Genomic DNA, 22,368 nt, shown 5'->3' on the forward strand with positions numbered 1-22,368 from the left:
TTTAAAGAGCATTTCTCTTTAATATGTACACTCTTCTCAGAAAGGTATGCTTGCAGATGCATGACTGATGCTTCTCTGAAAGTGGTTTTGTGTCATTTTCAAAGTTTACCAAGAAAAAAAAAATGCCATGGTTCTAAAGAAAAAAACTAAACGATGCAACAGAAAAACAAAATACAGAAAAAGTAACTCACGAGTAGAATCATGCTGTTCAGCTGTCCAAGTGTAGAAATATTTACAATGTTTCTTATTTTTTATTTTTATAAAATGGTTATTTAGCACTTCCATACCTTTCATTTGTACCTCTGTATTACATCTGTATGGTTGTTCATCCTGGGCCCTGCATCAGCGGGAGATCTGTTTTGAATTTGCAGTCTCTGTACATCACATAAAACATCTCACACCTTTAACTGGGCCATAAAAATAAATTACAAATCAACGCTCGCACCAAAACTCTTCCACTTGCTTAGTTCTTCAATCTCCAGGGTAATTCTGTACCTCCCTTACGCCCATCACTGCTCCTGTTTCTGGCTCTTTCTGTTCAGCTGCTGCTGCCCTGGCGGAAGCATGATTTCCTCCTATGTAAATGTACCGCTAAACAGACAGATATACACCATCCATACAGTGAGTCGGGATCCAATCAACAAACAATAAGCCAGGAGCCAATCAGTAATAATGGACATGCAAAGCTATATGGCCAACATATTGTATGTGGAAAGTTCAGTCACCACCCTGATATGGTGACAGCTGTATTTAGCTCCAATAAGCAATAGCATAGTCATTACCTAACCTGTAACATTTCTGAACTTATATTTAAATATTAAGTGGAGTGGGCCTCAGATTACTCTAAATAGCTGTTAGTCAAAGAAAAAAGAAGCATTTCTTCACAATTATACATTGCAAAATGCTATGTAACCCCTGTAAACAGCAAACTGAACCACTGTAAGCATATTCAAACCACAAACCATCAGTCCAAAGTATTTCCATCAGTGCAAATACTACACAGTATGAACTTGAACTATGTCAGAATCGGCACTGTAAATGGTGGATTTGTGTGTTTGTAATAAAACTGAAACTAAAAATGAAAGATGTCTGTGTGGTCTTACATCAGTGTAGTAGTTTTGCCTTTTTGATTGGCAGCATTGTAAAAGCACCTTTGGTGAGCTGGACTGGACCCTTCTGGATTTTAGCTATAACCCTCAGTCTGAGGCCTGCATCTTGACAAGACCAGAACCTTTCTGATGAACATGAGGAACTTTCATCCGGTGACATTTTGGACCTCTTCCCCTTGTGACTCTCATGCTCCTAACAAGGGCTTGACACAGAAGCCCAGGTTTTGAATTCAAAAGACCCAAGACCAATTGAAGAAAGTTAAAGCAACCACACACAAAAAGCAACCATCCCATTCTTCCCAAAGACTGTTCTCCATCCCTTCATTCTTCCATTTCCCTCTTAAGGGATTTCCTTAAAATTCTTCTTTATAAAAGAAAAATAGGGTCATTTTTGTACATATATTTACACAGTGAGGGAAAGAATAGACAGGTGTCGGGTCGGGAGTGGATGAGACTGAGCTGTGCTCGGCTCATTCTCGCTCCTCAGGTGGCAGAGCTATCGTACAGCCCGTCGTGTGCAGTTCTGAGCCTCTCTCTCTCCCTCTCTCTCTCTCTCTCCCGGCTCGGGCTGTGGCTCTGCCTATAGCTGTCCTCTCTCTCTCTCAGCTCGGGCTGCAGCCCTGCCTAGAGCTGTCCTCTCTCCTGTGGGTCGACGCCAGACTTCACCCCGAGTCCGAGTCACTGGTGTCCGAGGAAGAGGAGGAGGACGACGAAGAGGAAGAGTCTGAGCTGGAGCTGCTGGCGCTGAGGCGGGAGACCATGGCATGGGGTTCCACTCCGCTGGGCTTCTCCGCTAACAGGGCCACATTCGGGAAGAAAGGCATCGCAAATTACAATATAGTTTACTCTACTACACCTGGTACACACTATGACCTAGCTACTCAAATCTGGCCAGTAGTGCTGCTTTCTTTCCTATCTGACAGTCAACCGATATAATGTTGTCCCCAACTGGCCAGAGATCCCACTCTCCTGCTGTCCCAGGTCTAAATCAGTCCCTGAAGAATGAAAACTAGCAGCAGGCAATACAGGCATGAGGGCTGGATTTGAGGACCTATGCACCATGATGTGTGTCTAGTATTGAACATCGTATAACAAGGTTCAAACTTAAAATAAAATAAAGAGCAGATATTTTGAGTTATTCGCTGGTTAAATGCCCAGGAGAGGAGGGTTCCAATTGGCAGGGTTGTGCCTGCCAAATAGTGGAATAAAGAAAAAGGCAAAAAATGTTCTAAAATGTGTGCTTGTTTGTGTGTGTGTGTGAGAGTGAGAGTGAGAGAGAGAGAGAGAGGGGGGGGGGGGGAGAGAGGGAGAGGGGCCTCACCCTTGGTTTTCGGTGGCTTCTTGGCAGAGTTGAGCTGGCCACTGACGTCCTGCAGTCTCCTCTCCAGCTCTCTCTTCTTCTCCAGAGCGAGCTCTTCCCGGGACTTCCCACTGCCTGCCTTCTTCACCACTGCGCAGCCGGGAGGAGAACAGCACTCAAGACAATGCGGACCAACCACCGACAATACCTTCTCCCACACGATCACAGACCAACCACCGACGATACCTTCTCCCACACGATCACAGACCAACCAGCGACGATACCTTATCCCACACAATCACAGACCAACCAGCGACGATACCTTCTCCCACACGATCACAGACCAACCACCGACGATACCTTCTCCCACACGATCACAGACCAACCAGCGACGATACCTTATCCCACACAATCACAGACCAACCAGCGACGATACCTTATCCCACACAATCACAGACCAACCACCGACGATACCTTTTCCCACACAATCACAGACCAATCACCGACGATACCTTCTCCTACACAATCACAGACCAACCACCGACGATACCTTCTCCCACACAATCACAGACCACCCACCAGCCCTACCTTCTCCCACACAATCACAGACCAACCACCAGCCCTACCTTCTCCTAAACAATCACAGACCAACCACTGGCCCTACCTTCTCCCACACAGTCACAGACCAACCACCGGCCCTACCTTCTCCTAAACAATCACAGACCAACCACTGGCCCTACCTCTTTCAAAGTCACTCAGGTCCCCTCACTCATGCAGCCATGATAGACATAATAAAAGGCAACTAGTCTTGTCCAGAGTTTTTATAGATGACCCTGGAATGGGATGCTTAATGGACATGAACTGTGTGATAGCTTCTGCTTCGCATGTGCTTTACAGAGGCATTTCCACTTTGGTTCACCATCAGTATATATGCTAAACAAAAGCAAAAGAACTGCTAACATGTAGAGGGGCCTAGACACAGAGGTAACAGGTACTGGACAAAAAAGGCCAAAGTTCCCAACTTTCTGCACTCTGCGCATCGTGTGGGCAGGACCACGCCGGCACCTCCTGCATGATGGGTGGGGACCGGCTGGCACCCCCTGCATCCCAGGGACCGGAACGCGCCGGCACCCCCTGCATCACAGGGACCAGAACGCATCAACACCCCCTGCATCCCAGGGACCGGAACGCGCTGGCACCCCCTGCATCACAGGGACCAGAACGCATCGGCACCCCCTGCATCCCAGGGACCAGAACGAGCCGGCACCCCCTGCATCCCAGGGGCCAGGACGCGCCGGCACCCCCTGCATCACAGGGACCGGAACACGCCGGCACCCCCTGCATCCCAGGGGGCAGAATGCGTCTGCTCACCGTAGGGCTTACGCGGCTTCTTGCGCAGGCACGTCATGACGTAGCGCTCCAGCTCGCGGAGGGTGGAGGGCTTCAGCGTCTCAAAGTCGATCTCGATCTCCTCGGGGTTGGAGTCGCGCAGCGAGGGCTCGCGGGACTGGATGATGTGCACCACGCGGCCCAGCTTCTCGCCCGGCAGCTTGTTGATGTCCAGGCTCAGCTGCCGCTTCTCGTCGTAGCTCATGGGCCGCCCCTCCTCTTCCTCTTCCGAGTCATAGTGCGGCGGCAACGAAGAGGGCGCCACGGGGACGAAGCGCGGTGCCGCCGCCGCCACTGACTGCGACTTCTTCGAGGACCTGCCAGGACGGGCACAAATTATTTTCTGTGTGAGATACAGTGATACAGCAAGAAAGGGAGACTGCAACAGCTTCAGCTGGGATCTGCTACAGCTAGAGGAACACTGTCAGAACTGGGACCTGGCAGTAAACACGACTAAAACAAGATGGCGGTTAATAAAGGTAAATCCCCGATGTTAGCGATGTAAACAGCATCTCACCACTGGATACTAAATGTATAAAAACAGCACACCTGAGAGAAAGAACAGGCAGAAAGAGACAGATGAAAAAGTGGTAAGCGATCTTACTTGTTGCTCTTGCTGCTCTTCTTGCCGGCTGCTTTCTTGCCCTGTGTGGAAGTGGGGGCTGCTCTGCCAGGCTTTGTCTTGGGGATCTTGGCGGGTCTCTCCAGGTAGTCAGACACGGCCCTGCGGCCACCCTTGTGCTTCTCCGGCTTCCGCCTCTTCTTCTTCTCTTTCTTCTCCTTCCTCCTCTTGGGTTTGGAGATGGGGCCCTGGGACAGCGCTGCAAGCTGCTCATGCACAGCTCTCAACTGAGCAGAGAGGAGATAAAAGTATGCGATAGATTATCTAACAGGTTTAATTAGGCAGGAGACATGCAGGCAGGGTTAGCAGGAGCATATTAGCCAAATGGTACTCAGGATTCCACAATGGCCATTCCAACTATTTTGGTCAGGATCCTTAAAAGAACCTGCTCTTCCAATAAAACTTCGGCCAAAAGTTGAACCAGCTCTATATTTAAATGCAGGGCTGTAGAAACAACCCCCTTTAAAAAAGTAAAAATGTTTCACCACAACTCTTAATTAGCAGGTAGATATTTTGAGTTTTTACACAATCTGCTATGAGCATGCTCAGTGTGCGCATGCTACCTGGTCTGGTATGAGCATGCTCAGTGTGAGAATGTTATAGGGTCTGGTATGAGCATGCTCAGTGTGAGTATGTTATAGGGTCTGGTATGAGCATGCTCAGTGTGAGTATGTTACCTGGTCTGGTATGAGCATGCTCAGTGTGAGTATGTTATAGGGTCTGGTATGAGCATGCTCAGTGTGGGTATGTTACAGGGTCTGGTATGAGCATGCTCAGCGTGAGCATGTTACACGGTCTGGTATGAGCATGCTCAGTGTGAGTATGTTATAGGGGCTGGTATGAGCATATTCAGTGTGAGTATGATAAAGGGCCTGGGCTGAGCATGCTCAGTGTGACTATATTACATGGCCTGGGCTGTGCATGCTCAGTGTGACTACATTACAGGGCTTGGGCTGAGCATGCTCAGTGTGACTACATTACAGGGCCTGGGCTGAGCATGCTCAATGCGAGTATGATATAGGGTCTGGGCTGAGCATGCTCAGTGTGACTATATTATTCGGCCTGGGCTGAGCATGCTCAGTGAGAGTATGATATAGTGTCTGGGCTGAGCATGCTCAGTCTGAGTATGTTACAGGGCTTTGGCTGAGCATGCTCAGTGTGAGTATAGTATAAGGCCTGGGTTGAGCATGCTCAGACACAGTATATTACAGGGCTGAGCATGCTCAGCATGTGTAACTGGTCCTGTATGAACATTCTGCGTGTGACTGCGCAGCTGCAGTGTGGGTGAAGGGAAGGGGGCACGGCGGAAAGTCTACCTGTGTACACACCTGGTCCTGCAGCTCCGCCAGCCGGTGTGCTCTCTCCTCCTCGCTGTCTGAGCTGGGGCTGCTCTCCGTCTCGCTCTCACTCTCGCTGCTGGGCTCGCTCTCTGAGGAAGAGGATGAGGAGGAAGAGGGGGAGGAGGAGTGCACTGCGGACATTCCCATCCCACCACTCAGGGACATAGGGGGAGTCTCCTCCACTGGCTCATCTGGCATCTTGGCAAACCGGAATTCAAACACATCCTGGGGAGGTGATGAGGCACTGTCAGTACTGACTACATATCCCAGAATTCCAAGGGATCTGAAGAATCAGAGCTACACTGGAGGTTGGAAAGGATTCTTAATGCCTATGCACAGTACATTGTACAGGTTTCCATTGGGAAGTATGACTGCCAGTGATTTCCAGTTCACGTCAAAAAAGTAAGCAGAAAAGACCAACTATAACTATGAAATGTTCTGTTTTTAGTACCTACATTCATAAGACATTTGCACGCAATATTTCTTTGTTAAGATGAGGCTAAGTTAAAAACACTTCTGAAAATTACCTTCATCAGTGAAATGTTATGTGCCATTAAAATGGCTTGATTTCTACCCATTAACTGCACAATATTTCCACAGCTGGGCAACATACCAAGTATAAACACTCACGCAATATAGATAACATAACCAACACAAGATGACATAGCGTACACCGAACAGGCATAGTGGAGGGTTTTCGTGCAGTGAATAAGTGTGTACATGCTTAAACATGTGCTAACAGGTACAAAGACTCAATAACTGTCACTGAGCCCTTTTAGAGTAAAGCACACCACAGCGTTACACAAGCCAACCACTTAACACTGAAACACAGAGCCAACTAGCTGTTGCTCTGTTACTGACCCAGTCAGACCCAAGCAGTCTCTACCTTTCCCTTGCAGTATATGTATAATACCTTCCGCCATTATCAGAGCGTCTCAAGCTTAACTGCAAAATCAATTAAAACGTATGAAAAACACCAAAATGCCAGGACAAATGTTTCAAAGAACCTCGCTATATCCCAAGTGTTATGTGCTATGCTGGGTCTGCTTCTATCCATGTGAACACATTGCCCCCAGTGCTCTATGGGAGCAGCATACACAGACACAGGAAGCAGGTAATGTTCCTGAGGTTGAAGTCCCCCTCATTCATACAGCAGTGCAGGGATAGCTGAAGCCCGTTAGCCCGTTAGCATAAAGCCTGATAATGTGCACATGTCCCAGCGCACCTGCAGCTTGCGGGCCATGGACACCACGTCGTGGTCCGGAGGGTTGTACTTGTAGCAGTTGGAGAACATGAGCCTGACGTCCGCGGCAAACTGCTGGGAGTCCCTGTACTCACGGTTATCCATCTTCCTCTGGGTGAGGACAAGAGAGGGACACAGAGAGGGAGTCAGCCCTACACATCAGAGGCCATGTCTACTCCAGAGCACAGCTCACTAGATGCATTTCATGCTAGCGTTCCCAGTCTACAGCACCTGGGAGACAGGAAACAGAAACCAGAATACCTTTACACCACAGGCATGGTGTGGACAGTGTTACATTACATTACATTACATTACAGGCATTTGGCAGATGCTCTTATCCAGAGCGACATACAACAAAGTGTATAACCAAAACCAGGAACAGGTGTGTTGAAAACCCTAGAGGAAAATACAGTTCCAATTGCAGGGAATGACCGCATAGTTTAACTTGGACCCTGTAGGTTAATCTGATTAACACAACAAAAACAGCAACAAATCAGTCTATGCAAATAGAACAAGCAATATTTGAGTAGGCACAAGTGCAATAACTAAGTCAACTAAGATAAACAGCTTACCTAGCTACAACCCTAAGATTATATAGTCAATTAGACTACAGGGAGGTAGGGAGGAATGGGGAGAGGTGCAGCCTGAAGAGGTGAGTCTTCAGTTGTCGTTTGAAGGTGGTCAGGGTCTCAGCTGTTCTGACTTCCACGGGAAGGTCATTCCACCATCGTGGAGCCAAAACAGACAGGAGACGTGATCGGGAAGCGCAAGAGCGAAGAGGGGGAGGTGCCAGGCGTCCTGAGGTAGAGGAACGGAGGGGTCTGGCTGGCATGTAGGGTTTGTTGGTACGGGATGTAGCCAAAGGGAGGCTGATACATGACAGTGCTCTGTGCAAAGAGCTTTCAAAACAGCAGGCTACATGCTGTTTCAGGGGGGACCAGCAGGGGCAGCATAGTACAGGACATAAGTGCTATTTCTGCAGAGCAGTACAACCATTAGGGAAGCATCATTATTTCTCATTCTTTATCTACTTAGAGGACCCTCATATACACAAGTGTCCATTACAAATGACACATTCATAGAGCTTCACAGAAGTGACAGAGATTAACTGAAGGGTGAAGCTGAGCAGTACTGAGTCAAACGTCATCGCCTGGCAGCACAGCTGTACTCCCGTTACCTTGATAGTGCTGAGGTCCATGGGGTGCTTGATGATGTCGTGGTAGTCGTGCAGGCCGAGGGCGGAGGCGTCCACGGGCTTGTAGAAGGGCCAGGCATAGGCGGCGTGCTTCTTGGAGAGCAGCTCTTTGAGGACGCCGCTGCAGTAGCGCAGCTGCTGGCTCAGCTTCCCGCGGCGCGACGGCTGGTGCTGCAGCTGCGAGTCCGGCAGGTCCTTCCGTGGTGGCTTGATGGGCCGCCCGCCCTCCCGCCGCCGCGCCGGGCCCCTCCCCGCCATCATGGGCTGCAGGAGGACCGGCCCGCCCCCGCCGACCCCACCCCTCGCCAGGCCCAGTCCCGGCTTTGGCTCCACCCCCAGGGACGAGAGGGTCAGCGGAGAGTCACCCCCGCCGCCCACGCCCATCCGGATCCCCGGCGTCAGGGGCAGGGCCATGGTGGTGGGCGTGGTGGTGTCCGCTTTACGCTTCACACCCTTTTTCTGTGAGGGGGGAGGGGTTCAGAGAAACCACACACACCACTGAACTGGCAGAACCATGTACCGTCACTCACCAAATCTCCAATCTCAAATTACAACTAAAGAGCTTTCTCCAAGTGTTAGCAGAAGCGAATGCTTCAACAGATTCAAAAGAATGAGTCGCTGAGAACTCTGCCTGTTATGGGGTTCATGAAGCATGCCAAGCTCCAACAGATCAGAGTTGTTGTGGTGCAACACACAGTACTGCCGGCTCTCTCTGACAGCGTGCAAATATAATCAGTTACTTCTGTCATCCAAATCCCAAAGCCACAGGCACTGTACGGCAGTAGTTAATGTAGCAGCCTTCATAAAAGTGACATCAGCAGCGGAACAGCAGCATTACCCACAGCCTTCAGACAAGCTACAGCAGGAAATGAGGCAGGAAGAGTAAGACGAGCAGCAAGCCTTAGCACAGGCAGATAGAGCACAGGAGCCTAAAATTAGCCGTGCCGTGTCATCATGCGATAGCCGCTGTACAGACGCTCTCCGCGGGATAGCGGGGGTGCTGGAGTCACGGCGGTACCTTAGCGGTGGGCTGCGTGGGGGGCAGTCCCAGCAGGGCAGGCGGGCTGATGGTGGGGGGCAGACTTTTGGCCAGCAGGGTCTGTGGGGGGGTGGATAGCAGCGAGTCCGGAGTTTCGGGGGTGGGGGGGGAATACACTGACTGGGACACGGCTGGGACCTGGTGGGCTGTAGTGACACCCCCCGACACTGCAAGAGGAAGAGAGACTAAACACAGGTGCACAAACAACATATTTCATTCTACACTACACGCAGGTTCACACAGTACGACTTCAATACCACAAAGCTGCTCAAACTTTTGTAAAGAACCGTTTTATTACATCACACAGACAATCTCAGTAACCTTAAATTTTCTGTGATCTTTGCTTTCATGCATCCGTTGCAGAAGATGTTCTTCAGCCCATAAAGTCTTCAATAAAGATTCTGACTTCTTTGGCACCATTACTACTCCACTGTGAGGGTAAAAGGCAGCCAGCATGCTGCTCCCGTGCCTGTTTTTCCGTGTGACGGCAGCAGTGGGAACGCGACCCAGAGGCTCACCGTTTGCCTTGCGCCCTTTGCCCGGCTTCCCCGGTTTCCCCCGCGGTACAGGTGGGGGCAACTCAATCTCCTCCTGCGGCATCTGGGCCACCTTCTGCAAGAAGACCTTCTCCAGGGACTGAGCCATCAGCACAATGTCATCCGTGGGCTGAGACAGGGGAAGGGCGCACCAGATTGTGAGAGAAGGGCAGAGCGGCGACAAGGAAACGAACGGAAGCACGGCGTCGTAATTCAAACCGCCGCAGCCCTGAACTCGTACACGGGCCGTTCATTATGCGAGAGGGGTGTAACCGCTGTGTAAAATAACCGCTGTTTAAAAAGAAGCGGTTGCTACCAATACGTTCAGTCAACACTCACCTTGTTGTAGATGTAGCAGTTAGTGAACATGGTGTTGAAGTCCTGCATGCACTCACTGGCACTGCGGTAGTAGTTATTCTCCAGCCGCTTCTTGATGGTGCCCATGTCCATCGGCTGCTTGATGATTTTATGGTAGTCCTACAACAGAGGAGGGAAAGCAGGAGGCCAACATCATTCACCCACAGGAACACGCATTCCTGTGCAGAGGGGCCTGGGAAACACGAATGACGGAAGGTTCCGGAAGGCCCGTGGTGCTGTGTGGAAGGCCGGGTGCAGACGCGCTCACCGGCAGGTTGAGTCTGACAGCGTCCACGGGCTCGTGGAAGGGCCAGGCGAAGTGGTGCCTCCACAGGGCCTTGGTGACGGCCTTCTGCAGGAACTGGAGCTGATTGGTCAGCCTGCCCTGCCGGCTGGGGTCTTTGACGGACGGCTGCGGTGGAGGGGGCGGGCCCGAGGGCGTGGCGTGAGGCAGCGCAGGGCTCTCGAAGCCCTCAAACAGCAGCGACGGCTTGCGGATGCGCTTGCCAGGGCCGGACATGGCCCGGTCCATCCCTCCGGCCCCCGCCACACTCACACCCACAGAGCTGCCACAGCCACGCCCCAAACAGGGAGGAGAGGAGAAGGAGAGAAACAGAGAAATGAGAAATGAGTCCAATTAACACTACATTTCAAAGCTCTAGTTCCGGACTTATGTATAGCAAAAACATTTTAATTAGTTGTTGGGCAGTGTACACTAAACACACAGCACTTAACTGAATTTTTTTTTTAATTTGTCTAGTATCAGCTATTTGTGAGACTTCTGTTTTTGTTTTCTGTCATGTTCTGCAACTTCTCACAACTGGAAGAATAAAACCAGTACCTAGTAGGGTAAACGTCCCTATTAAGCCCACCAAATCCGCTTTTCAGACATTTTTCATGTATACTGCCCCAATTTAAGTGAGAACATTTTAGTTATAATGAAAGTCTAATCTCTCATTTGAAGTGTCAATAATTCATTTATACCAGTTTCTAATGTTTTTATTGTTTAATTTGTCAAAATATGTCAAAAGTCTGGCATGGGCTTAATGGGTACCTAACGTACCCTTTAAGCCCATGGGTGTTCCAAATAAGCCCACTTCATGATTTGTTGATAAATAAATATATATTTAAAAAATCCTAAAAATACAAACTTGTTCTATTCAAATCTGTAATCTCTTAGCTCTCAATAGCTATTTTCATGTTGTCTCCACTCCTATCCTATGGCCTGTAAATGGCATTTGAAATAGGCATGACCAGCCTTTTTGCTGTGTTGTCAACACAGAAAAAGTTAAACTTACAACATGTCTTCTTTGGAATGTAGCCAAAAAAATATTTACGAACAAAATCAAAACTATAGTGGAAATTACTCTTCAATACTTCATCTTTCAATATGTGTTGTCATTTTGTCTGTATCTCTATCCTATGGTGTGCTGTTGGCATTTGAAATTGGCCAAAATTTCTGGTTCAGTCAGCTGGTTGAAAGTGCAGGTGTTTTTATGAAGATTTCTGAAGATCGACTGACTGAATGAAAAACAATTTCAAGTTCAATACTAATGTTCTAAGGATAGTAAATGAGTCAATTTCAGGATTTACAATTAAACAATAAATGTTTAAATGTTAAACAGATTTAGGATAGTAGTTTGAAAACATTGTAAAAACACATTTTAAAACCATTCAGTTCATTGTGGAGTAACATTAAAACATACGGTTCATTATGAGGAGACATCAGTCATAACATATTGAAGCTCATGTATCATTAGCCTATAACTTAAACAAAATAAACAAGAAAGATGTCAACATTTCTGCAATTTCTACTTTCTCCTAGACTAAACGTAGGCCTATGCTCTTTGAGGTGATTGTATCGTTTTAGTAAGGCTATCATTTGCTCCATGCTCCATCTTAGTAGTGTAACATAACAGGTTATAGGGTGGTCTAAGCTTTATTTTATTTGTTTGCTTCAATCTTTAGCCCACGTTGTGGTTGTCTTTGTCTTACGCTAGCAAGTCGTTCATGGCTTTCATCTTATTTTTGTAGATTTTCAATGACCTCATGATTGCGCAAATAGAATGGTCCAGGTCCCTACAGCCCTGCTTTGCAGAGGATGAACTTGCGCTTCTATCATGCGTGGGCATGAACTGTAGTTCTTTCGTGTTTTAGTCATCTTAAACTAAAATTCATCTGAAAAGTAAAGATTAAAAAATTATTGCTAATGTTAAGATAGAACACAGGCCTATCCAGAATGAATTGACGTATGCAATATCACTGATATTTAAATATGGGTATTAATTATCTGAATTATGGAGCTGATTCATCAGGTGAGGTCAAAAGGGAGAAAATCCCCATTGAAACACAGTAAAGTGGGCTTAATGGGAACAGGTGGGCTTAAAGGGAACATCAGTGAATTTATGATTAAAGACAGAATATTTTATTCTACTCACATGACATTAAAAAAACAACTGTATGAAATAAATCTATATATGGTGCACTAACATAATATGAAAAGTATAAATTGATCATGTAGAGAAGTAATTAGCTATACTCATTTACATCCACCTCAGACAGTGTGATTTTTTTGCTAGAGTCCCCTTTAAGCCCACCAGGTAAAAATGTTAATTAAAAAATAAATAAAGATAAACATACACATTTATTGTCTATTTAACAGTATAATAATATAAACTGCATACAAAAATATAAACTATACATGCTTATCATGCGTTATGTCATTGCAATGAACCATACAATGTAGCTACTGTATTGATGCAGCATGTGGTCTGTTTGCTAGTGTGCTAAAACTCATATTTTGATTTCAAAAGACACAATATTTCTAATTCAGGTAATATTCTAACATATGTCTCATTCAAAACACTAATCACTTAAATTTTGATAACAAGTGAGTACTTTCCAAAAACAGGAGTAGAAATATACAAAAAATGTTATTTTCTGAGGGTACCAAAATCACCTAAGTTTTTTTGCAACTTCTTCTGGGATCAGCAGGCACATGCCACACATATGCTTCGATAACTCAATATCGACAAATGTGATTGACTTACAATAAAAAGTGTCATTTACGTAACAAGCAGCTTAATTCGAAAAAACATCACACAGCAAAAAATGATGATGTAGTTTTTTTTGATTTGACTCAGAAGTTGCAAGTGGGCTTATATGGTACGTGGGCTTAATAGGGACGTTTACCCTAACTCAGGGGAAAGTCATTTGCATAGTTTAGCAAATTATAGTCATCCAGCAACCAACTGTAACTGACATACACCCAAACATGAACCATACACCATGACCTGAACAAAACTGCACTTCAGGTGATATCTGTTTACCTGGAATAGCCTATGACCTATCACTCAGAACCAACCAAGCAGTCTCTTACCTTACTACCGCCATTTTCCATCCTGATTACTATTTACATTTTAACATATATCCAGAAAGGTCTTTTGCCATATAAAGTGAAATCTTTGAAATAATCAGACTTTTGCTTTTCCTGCTAAGCATCTGGTGCTGTCTGTTTGATTCCTTTTTACAGGGATAAATAGGCCTAATTGTTCAACGTCCACACTGGAATAATGGCAAATGGACAGACTCATCTTTCAGGTGTTCAGACAGTGTGTGGACTGTTACACAGAAACAAAGAGCAAAATAACAATTACACTGAAAATAAGCTTCATCAGAGGTGTAGACTGTGACCAGTGCTAGTAAATTTAAACACTTGCCTTGCTGAAGTGGAGCTTCAAGAAAACAAGGCACAAGAGAGAGAAGCTCCTGGGCAGGTGGTTAGTCCGTACACTGAACTTACCAGTTTCAACAGCACCCAACTGAACCGAGAAGCCACACTCTGGGAATTACAATCCCCAGTGGTCATTTCACTATTCTTCAACATTACAACATAATGATACTGCCTGATATTGGACTTCAACAGTTCAGAAATCAAACTGGGGAGATGGGTGTGGGCCAGGGTGCCAGGGTATAAGAATTTCTAAAATGTGCAACAGCACCAGGCTGTGCTGAACACTGAATAGACCAACACTGCTGCGTTAATATCACAAAACTCACTAATCTGAACTGTCCTTTGTGATGTTTTCCAAAGGCATGTAGTGATAGCCTTGCAATGTTCATGCATTGTCTTACTTAAGGACAGGCTGCTCAAGTGGTCATTGTGGACTGAGCAATACTGAAAACCAGCCACTTGGTAACAGAAAATGACCACGTTACATGACTTTCTACACACCCAATAAAGAGATTCTACTGTAAATCAGCTGAATCACCAATGTGCTTCTCATTACTTCGTCCTGTACAGTTCACAAGCGCTGAAGTCAATTTCAAAATAAGATATTCACACATTTTCTGACCTAAAGAGGGCATGCTGGAAAGAGCTGAATGATCAGGAATCAATTACAATCGACAAAACAATCCCCCTCCATAAACCTGCACCATTGTTGAAATGCAGCGTTTTTCCATGGTTATGAGCACATTCGTACCATTCAGGTGAAAAACACAGAGATTACTAAATACTCATAAGAAATTACATGGTAGGGTGCATTGCAAATCATCTTACAAATGGAGGGGAGAAATGCGGGGATATCACACCATGTCTAAACAGGCCACCCCAACACCATGAGCCATGTTTCTACAGTACTCTCAGAACACAGCTTGCCCTTAAGCACACAGGTTCATTGCATTTAGCCAACTTTAAGACTGACTTTATGGTAATGTGACTTAAGATATGCAGTGCCACAGCAGCACAGAAAGAACATGGAAAAAATACAGAAACTGTACACGTTTTACTGCCTGTTTCCCTTGGATCTCCATAGCAACCACAGCTCTTTCCATTGACTGCCAGACTGCCATACCCATGGCAACCATCCCTCCCACCACCAACAATGGCCCCATAGGCAGGGGCTGACAGTACAACAGAGCTGTCTCTTGCAATCCAAGGCCATGGGCTTCTGTAAAACGTATGGATTTTATCATTACGGACACCTTTTCTCAACCGTTGCCGTGATGCACAGTGCTGAGCCGATCACTCCTCTCCTCCCCCTCCCGCTACCCCCATTCCTCCCATCCAGAGACAGCAGTGAACTCCCTCTCGCCCCTGAGCTCTCCGCACACGTGGCCCGCTGACACACAAAGGGGAGCAGGGAAGCATGCTGCCAGCACGGGTGCCCTCACACCACGGTGCCAAGTCAACTCAGGTCGAGGAAGCCCTGCCACCTGGCCCTGGGCCAATGGGCAAGTTTCTCAGCAAAAACTCAGTGTGGTTACTACAATCTGGCTTGCTCACTGGCATTACCACTAAGGTTATTAACAACAGTAACTGCTTCTAGTAACCCAAGGCTGTACTCAACTTGATTGACCCCTCTTTGGAAAATGACATGGATTTGAAATGCGGAAAAAAATCATGGAGTCGTCGTCTTCTAACAAGTCCCACTGAAGCAGCTAATAGCTTATGACCTGACACACACTCTGGTGCTTACTTTGACTTCTTCAAGGGGTTGTCATTTGGAAGTTGAGTAAATTTTAGCTAAAGCCCCCTGAACCAGGATGACAAAAAACAAGGCTAAACATATACAGTAGCACATCTTTCAACCTCAAACAAAAGGATAAATGGAAATGGTGTTTAAATAAGCCATACATATATGATTAAATTCTCGCACTGCTGCATCAGCAATTTTTACACAGCAGGAAACACGGGAACATGACTCACCTTCTCGACAAACCAACTCCACCATTAAACAATCAAATTTTGGCAATGTGTGCAATAGCTTAGCGCAAGTCAAAAAAACATTCAAATTTGAACCCTCCCCACAGAGAATACAGCTGGGTTTTTATCTGGATGAAGATCACCTCTGGCACTCCAGCACAGGACTGTTGAGTGTAAGGAAGGAAGACAAGGCTACAGCAGCGCCACAGAACGCTTCTCTATTCTTATCCTCCCTCACAGGTGCAAGCTGACCACTAGCCTTGTGGCCTTATTGCCGTAATCAGCATACCAGGATTGCGGGATGCAATAAACTGCTGTTCTTTGGAAAGAGGGAGGAGGTTTGGCTCTCTGGGAAAAACAATGTTAGGCAGAACAGAGGGGTTAGATTTATTTATCATCTTCCATCCACAAGAAACTGATGGTCCATTTTTCATCACAATGTATAACTACATTCAGATGAGATCTGCATCCAAATGTTTTAAGTAAAAAATGGTAATATTTTGTCATAGCAGAGTGCTTTAAACAGTGAAATGGTTTTTACCATCCCAAGTTGTTTATTCATGGGTGAGAAAAGAAAAAAAAACACTTGTGTAACAAGTCACCAGGGCTGGTGAACAGAGCAGGGTGCATATTTTGACAAGGAATACCATTTGTATTCCAAAAGAGTGCAGGTACACTGCTTTAGGACCATGAGAAAGTATTTAGACAAAGTGAAAGTGTGTGGTGCAGCATGTAATGCTCATTCAACAGCTTGGCATCTCATTTCATAAACCAAGCTAAAAACCAAACAAAAAACATTCTGACCAAGGGAGCCCAACCCCGGTCCTGGAGGGCTGGTCTGCATACTGGTTTTTGTTTCAACCAATTACCTTCGTTTTAGTTTTCTGATAGTTCTATAAATGATATGCAAGTTCACTCCTGTACTTCAGCACAATAAAATCTTACGTATACATGTGCAGTACGTATCTAGTTTTGGCTTATACAAATTTCAGGTCAAGATCAGATTATGCTAATTAAATAATTACAAGGCTCTTTCTTAATATTTTTTTCCAATAAGAGCAGGTGCTTCGAAGTTGAATAATTTAGGAACACACTAATGCATCCCAATTAGTAGATGTGCTCCTAAATTATTTTTCTAATTATCATCACATCAATTTTCAGGAACAAATGCTGCTAATGGGAGCACTGTAGAATCCTGAATTAAGATCATAAAATGACACAAAATCCTGAAACATATCAGCCCTTGTGGTGTTAATCTTATTTAAGTGATACCACTTTCATCCTCCAGAGGCTGTATGTATGCATGCATGTATATTAACCGATAATATTCCAACAAATTACATTTAAGCCCATAGCTGGTTGTAACAATTCCGTATGTCGCTCGCAACAGGAGCCAGCTGCACTAAAGGAAAGAAGTACCTGCACAATATAAAAACTGATAAACGCTTAAATTATCGTTCATATGTTGTCTCTGGAAACATAACGTCGTTCAAGCTGCTTTAGTAACTCAAAGTGCATTTCAGTGCATTCGCTTCAGACCACAAACTCCAATCAATTGTAAAGCCAGCTGGTAGTCCAAAACTTCTGCAAGTCTCTAAAATGCCCTTCAACGCTCAGTAAAACATTCTGGGGTAATTTATAGACATACACTAAAACCAAAATATTGAATTGAACTGAAAAGAAAACAAATAAAATTCTGGAACAAACATAATTTCTATGGAGTACATTAGAGACAAGTGCATGCAATTAGCACTACAGCATTTAAACAAAACTTGGTTTGATTTGACGCAATTTACTTTATACATTCACAAAAAAACGTGTTCTCACATGCAAATAAAGATATGAAATGTTATCAGACAATTTTTATTTCAAAAGGTGTTTTTATTGAAGAAAGTAAAATTTAACCAAATGTGGCCCAAGTACAACAAAAAATGACCCAAAATGAATTTGACACAGGTGTTTTAGCCTTACAAACAAAAAAATAAGCTACACAAAATGCATATCCCAAACTGGTAAACTGTGCCAAATGAGGACTATTCAAAAAAAGAAAATTAACCATAAAGGATTAAAATACAATTTGCACTTTTACAACCAAATCAAATATTTATCACGTGCCAAACAGATTATAAACGTCCGAGAATGTGGCTGACTAAGGATTCATCATGTCAAAGGTACCCTTTCATTTAACAGAAATGAAATTGCTTCAGTGGGTCAACTGAACAAAAAACTCAACATAAAATGGAACTGTGTAACTAGACGCACTGAGCTCACAATAACTTTCCACCATCCAAGGGTTGGAATTTTTCCTTCAATTATCCGTTTACCATAACTACATTTATGGTAAATGTATGGTAACAGGAACATGTATGGTAACAGGAACATTTAGTCAAATTTAAAAAAGAGCAAAATAAACTATTTTTGGGCTTAAATGTTGCCAAAAATAATGACTTACAAAGTACAAGTGAAACCAATTGAATGCATTTACAAAGGTTTTAACAGAATATTTGAAATAAACGAGAAGTCTCGGCATCTCATTCATTTGATTTAGCCAGTCTAGCTAGCAAGAAAATAAAATGCTTCATAGTTCAGAGTACTTCGCAGCTTTAAAATTCTAGGCACTAATATAGCCGTTGAAACATTGACAAAACGCTAGTTCGACAATGAAGAATCAGAAGTATTCCTGTCCCTACTTCCACAGGGACAGTCAAGCGTATTTACGACACAGCGACTCCGCTGCCTGTTTTGTAAACACAGCACACACAGGGCTCGTGGCCCATCTTGACAACTAACGTTAAGCACACGAGGGATTTTGCGCGAATATTTAAGGACTGAGGTGTAAATTATACTTTACGTAGGAACTACCACTACTTTGCCAAAAAAAGGCCCTCACAAAAGCTTTCCCTCATATACAATAAAGTCTCGTGGCGACTAAACTAGCTGTCGTTAACCAAGTTCCCTACGCAAATTGTAGCGAGCGCGCCAGACGACACTGCTATAATAGGGGCGGCCAGACGAAACACAATGCGGGCCGTAATTTACAAGTCACTTGGTTGCATGACTGGAAAATGCTAACCTAGTACAGAATGATATCCATTCGGCTGTCTTAAAATGCCTCTACAGCGATCCATCAACTGTAGGATGATGGTGTTCCGATACCCGGATAATCATCAAGCTAAAAATGACAACGATATACTTTGATAAATTCGCTCAGTTTAGCGTAGTAAGCATTACATTGGCTGTATAAAACCATAGTAATGTGCCTACACCTACAGACAACTGTTCGGCCAGTAAATTCTGCCAGGTGTAGTTTGAGTAATGGGTAAATGAAACGAGTGTGACAATTTCAGCCTCTACCCATGCTTAGCTTCAACAGCTAACTAGCTAGATATTGTACAAACCCCGTACTGTACAGTACGTAACTTAGCCAGCTAGCTCGCTAAGAAAATGGCGGCGACGCAGTGACGATATTTGAGAGCGCGTATACAGCCGATTCAAAACAGTAAGACCCACAACTACAGACAGGCACACAACAAAACCGTGCATTAGAAATAAAAAAAAATAAATTAAAAAAAACACGCACAGAAAATATACCCGGGCCAGGACGAAGAGATACGTCTGTAGCTACTTACATTAAAAAATCATGCAAACGACCAATGGCATATTTTTATTCTAACAAGGACCAAAACATAGAGAGCGTACCAACTTCATCAAATATCCGATAACAAGATAGTTCACGTTAATCCTGTCATCAATATCTGTTCGACACGCAAGCTTAAAGCCTGTGGTTCCAAAAGGTACCTGTCAATGTGCGGGTTTATGGCCGTTTCCATCAGGATGGATCCGGATTCTGTTAAAAAAAAACCTTTTTCTGGTTCCTGACTCCCTTCCCGTCTTTCTGATCACTAACTCCAGCACCAACACCGCCAGTCTGTGAAATGGCGCCGCATCACATCCGCCCAACTCAATTTAAGATGCACAATTCTGTCACTGCGCGCAATTCCCCTCACGTGCCTCCTGCCAGGCTTTCCATAGGACGCTCACACCGTCCATCAACCTAACCACACCCCATTTCATACGACGACAGAGAAGCAATTCCTTGCTACCCATTGGTACGTCATAGCTGTCCGTCAACATAACCCAGCTTGTAAATAACCAATAGAGACAGAGTGCACTTAAGTCCCGCCCACACCGGAGGGGAAAACAATTAATCGCTCTCCATTGACTTTGTATTGCGTGAAGGTGCCTCCTTGTCACTTTCGTCTGTTAGCAAACAGAAAAATGCCTTAAAGCTGGTGTGTGGTGGGATACACTGCCAACTGGGTAAAGAACCCAGAACTAAGTTTTTATATGCTGCCGAACCGAAAAACGTGTCCTAACACTGGAGTCTAGTGGCGTCTCAGCTAGCAAGCTAGCTACAGGATACAGTACTTTAGTCATTCGAAATAAGTTTGGCTATAAGAGTTGGCTAGCGACAATGTTTCAACAAGTTTGTAGATGGCTAAGAAGCTAAAATGATAGCTACTTAGCTAGCGTTAATAAAATTGCTAATGTCTGCGCCATCACTTTCACCTGAGGCCCCCCGAGCCAAAGGCAAATACCGTTTTTCAGAGACCGTTATAACGTTGTCGCTACACTGAAGTAGCAAGCTAGAGACAGACTAACGGAAGTAGACATAGGGTGCTAAAATAATCCTTTGACATGCTTAAATCTAATGTTTTTAGCTAGCTACAGGCATTTTGTTAGCGTTTCAGTCCTTGGTTGCATATTGTGGCGCCGACTGTTTTCCCCTCGGGTGGGCGTGGTTGTCAGAGTATGATGCGTTCCGCTCTGTCTATATAACTCAGCTTTTCACTTTGCCAGAGAAGTGACTATCAGAACTCTTTTTTTTTTTTGGAAATAACTCGCCCGCTTCATTTAGTGCCTCTCCCACGGAACAAAAGCTAAGTTATATCAATGTGCTAAAGACAGTACTCTGATTGGCCTAAGGCTCTACACGCGTTCACTGGGATTTGTGTGAAACCCATTGGCTCATGAGGTAACTCACGTGGAGAAATGTCTCGTGCATTCTGCCATTGGGTTTATGCAACCGCATTAACAATATTCAAGACAGCCGGCCACCTTGATAACTTCACTGGCTCTGGAGAGCGAGTTCGAAGAACGCATGTTTTAAATACTGAACTAGAAAACGTTGACGATGGCTAGTAAGCATCTTAACTAGGAACTGTGGATCAAGTACACTAATCCCCTGCAACAATGGGTTAAGAATGTAGCATTGTAATGTAACGTTGAGCAACTGATCATACATTGTGCCCAATTTTAAAAGTCCAGCATTACCAGGTAGGTTGGCAGCTAGCTAGCCACTGTTAAAATATGACATGTTGCTGTTAGTCAGATAATATAGCTAGCTGAAAATCTTACCAAACAATGCAAACACCAAGTTACTGTAGCCAAAATTTAGACAAACTAGCTATAGTGCAAACCTAACTTAAACCTGGCGCTTCATATCAAACATTTAACGTATGCGGCAGACCATTTAGCGAACAAGCTCCACCCTCAAGCTAATTAAACTAGCATATATGATGCGGCATTAATCCAAAATTAAGTATAACAAAACGAAATATACACAGAACGAAATAATGAATCTGCTGCAATGAAGCTAGGTAGCGAACATGGTTATCCATCAAACCATTTTTCCACGACACATATAAACCCAGGTCGTTTGTGGCCAACACAGAAAGCCACGTCTTATCAATGCGCAAGCCAGCCAGCTATTCAATAACGTTACATGCCAAACCGTTTCAGAATAGCAAGCTACATCCACATTTTTCACATCTAGCTATAGATATGTATGTACAGTCAATCTAAAAACCAAGCCATCGTCTTCATTTAAAAATGAGAATATGATTTTAACTTCGTAAGATTAAACTCTAGCACATGTTCCCCAACACCCCACCCCCACATTTAACCGCCAAACCAATACAGCCAGATAAAAAGTTGAATTAGCCAGTAATCGGACGTTTTACATTAAAAACTAAGTAATCATTCGCATAAAACGACTTAAGTAACGTTAATTATATTGCGAATCATAAGGTTAAACAAAATCAAACATTTCGGTAAAGTCTCTCCCAAAAACACAACCCATTGTTCTGATGCTCCTTCCAAAACAGAATCGAAATTTAAATGTCGTCTTCCACATTGGTAAAGTTCTTTTTTTTTCTTCTCGTCGCCACTTTCTTCCAACGCATTTCCCTTAAACATGTCCGCCTGTTTCTTCTCTTCATCGGCCTCAAGGTAGGGGGAGGGGAAGTCACATGACACGCGTCGCTATCTGCCAAATCAATCCTTTTCGACAAAACCAATCTTCCATTTACACAAGAAAAAAGATACCAAATTTAAAAATACAAATACTTCTTAAAGTTTATTTCTCTAATGCCCATAATTCACATATCTTGAAAATAAAGGAAAACGAACGAGTTTTGCAATTGCAGACATAACGACAGGATACATTCGGACACGTCCTCAGCGCTCTAA

The 22,368-nt window shown here is 44.7% G+C and overlaps 1 protein-coding gene across 2 annotated transcripts; it reads right to left on the bottom strand.

Annotated features, from left to right (window-relative positions):
* On the bottom strand, positions 1 to 22,367 carry brd2b (bromodomain containing 2b). Of its 2 annotated transcripts, none has more exons than XM_035424761.1 (12): positions 19,636 to 22,367; positions 10,399 to 10,696; positions 10,113 to 10,250; positions 9,756 to 9,903; positions 9,217 to 9,404; positions 8,181 to 8,657; positions 6,986 to 7,114; positions 5,749 to 5,985; positions 4,403 to 4,647; positions 3,781 to 4,115; positions 2,431 to 2,559; positions 1 to 1,902 (listed from the first exon to the last, which is right to left on the bottom strand). In XM_035424761.1, the coding sequence occupies exons 1-12, from the start codon at positions 19,665 to 19,667 to the stop codon at positions 1,772 to 1,774; spliced, it is 2,487 nt and encodes an 828-aa protein (XP_035280652.1). In that variant the 5' UTR covers positions 19,668 to 22,367; the 3' UTR covers positions 1 to 1,771. The 2 variants fall into 2 exon arrangements, with proteins under 2 accessions (XP_035280652.1, XP_035280643.1); XM_035424752.1 differs by having other exon boundaries at positions 5,737 to 5,985.
* Position 22,368: the final 1 nt, after the last annotated feature.

Source organism: Anguilla anguilla, chromosome 1, assembly GCF_013347855.1.
Source record: "Anguilla anguilla isolate fAngAng1 chromosome 1, fAngAng1.pri, whole genome shotgun sequence".
NCBI lineage: Eukaryota > Metazoa > Chordata > Actinopteri > Anguilliformes > Anguillidae > Anguilla > Anguilla anguilla.

Excerpts from the sequence above, each read along its gene's own strand:
- brd2b (XM_035424752.1), bottom strand. The coding sequence starts at position 19,667 with ATGGAAACGGCCATAAACCCGCACATTGACAG. Across the intron at positions 10,251-10,398 it reads CTGTCAGACTCAACCTGCCG|GACTACCATAAAATCATCAA; the intron begins GTGAGCGCGTCT and ends CCTCTGTTGTAG. Across the intron at positions 7,115-8,180 it reads TGGACCTCAGCACTATCAAG|AGGAAGATGGATAACCGTGA; the intron begins GTAACGGGAGTA and ends GTCCTCACCCAG.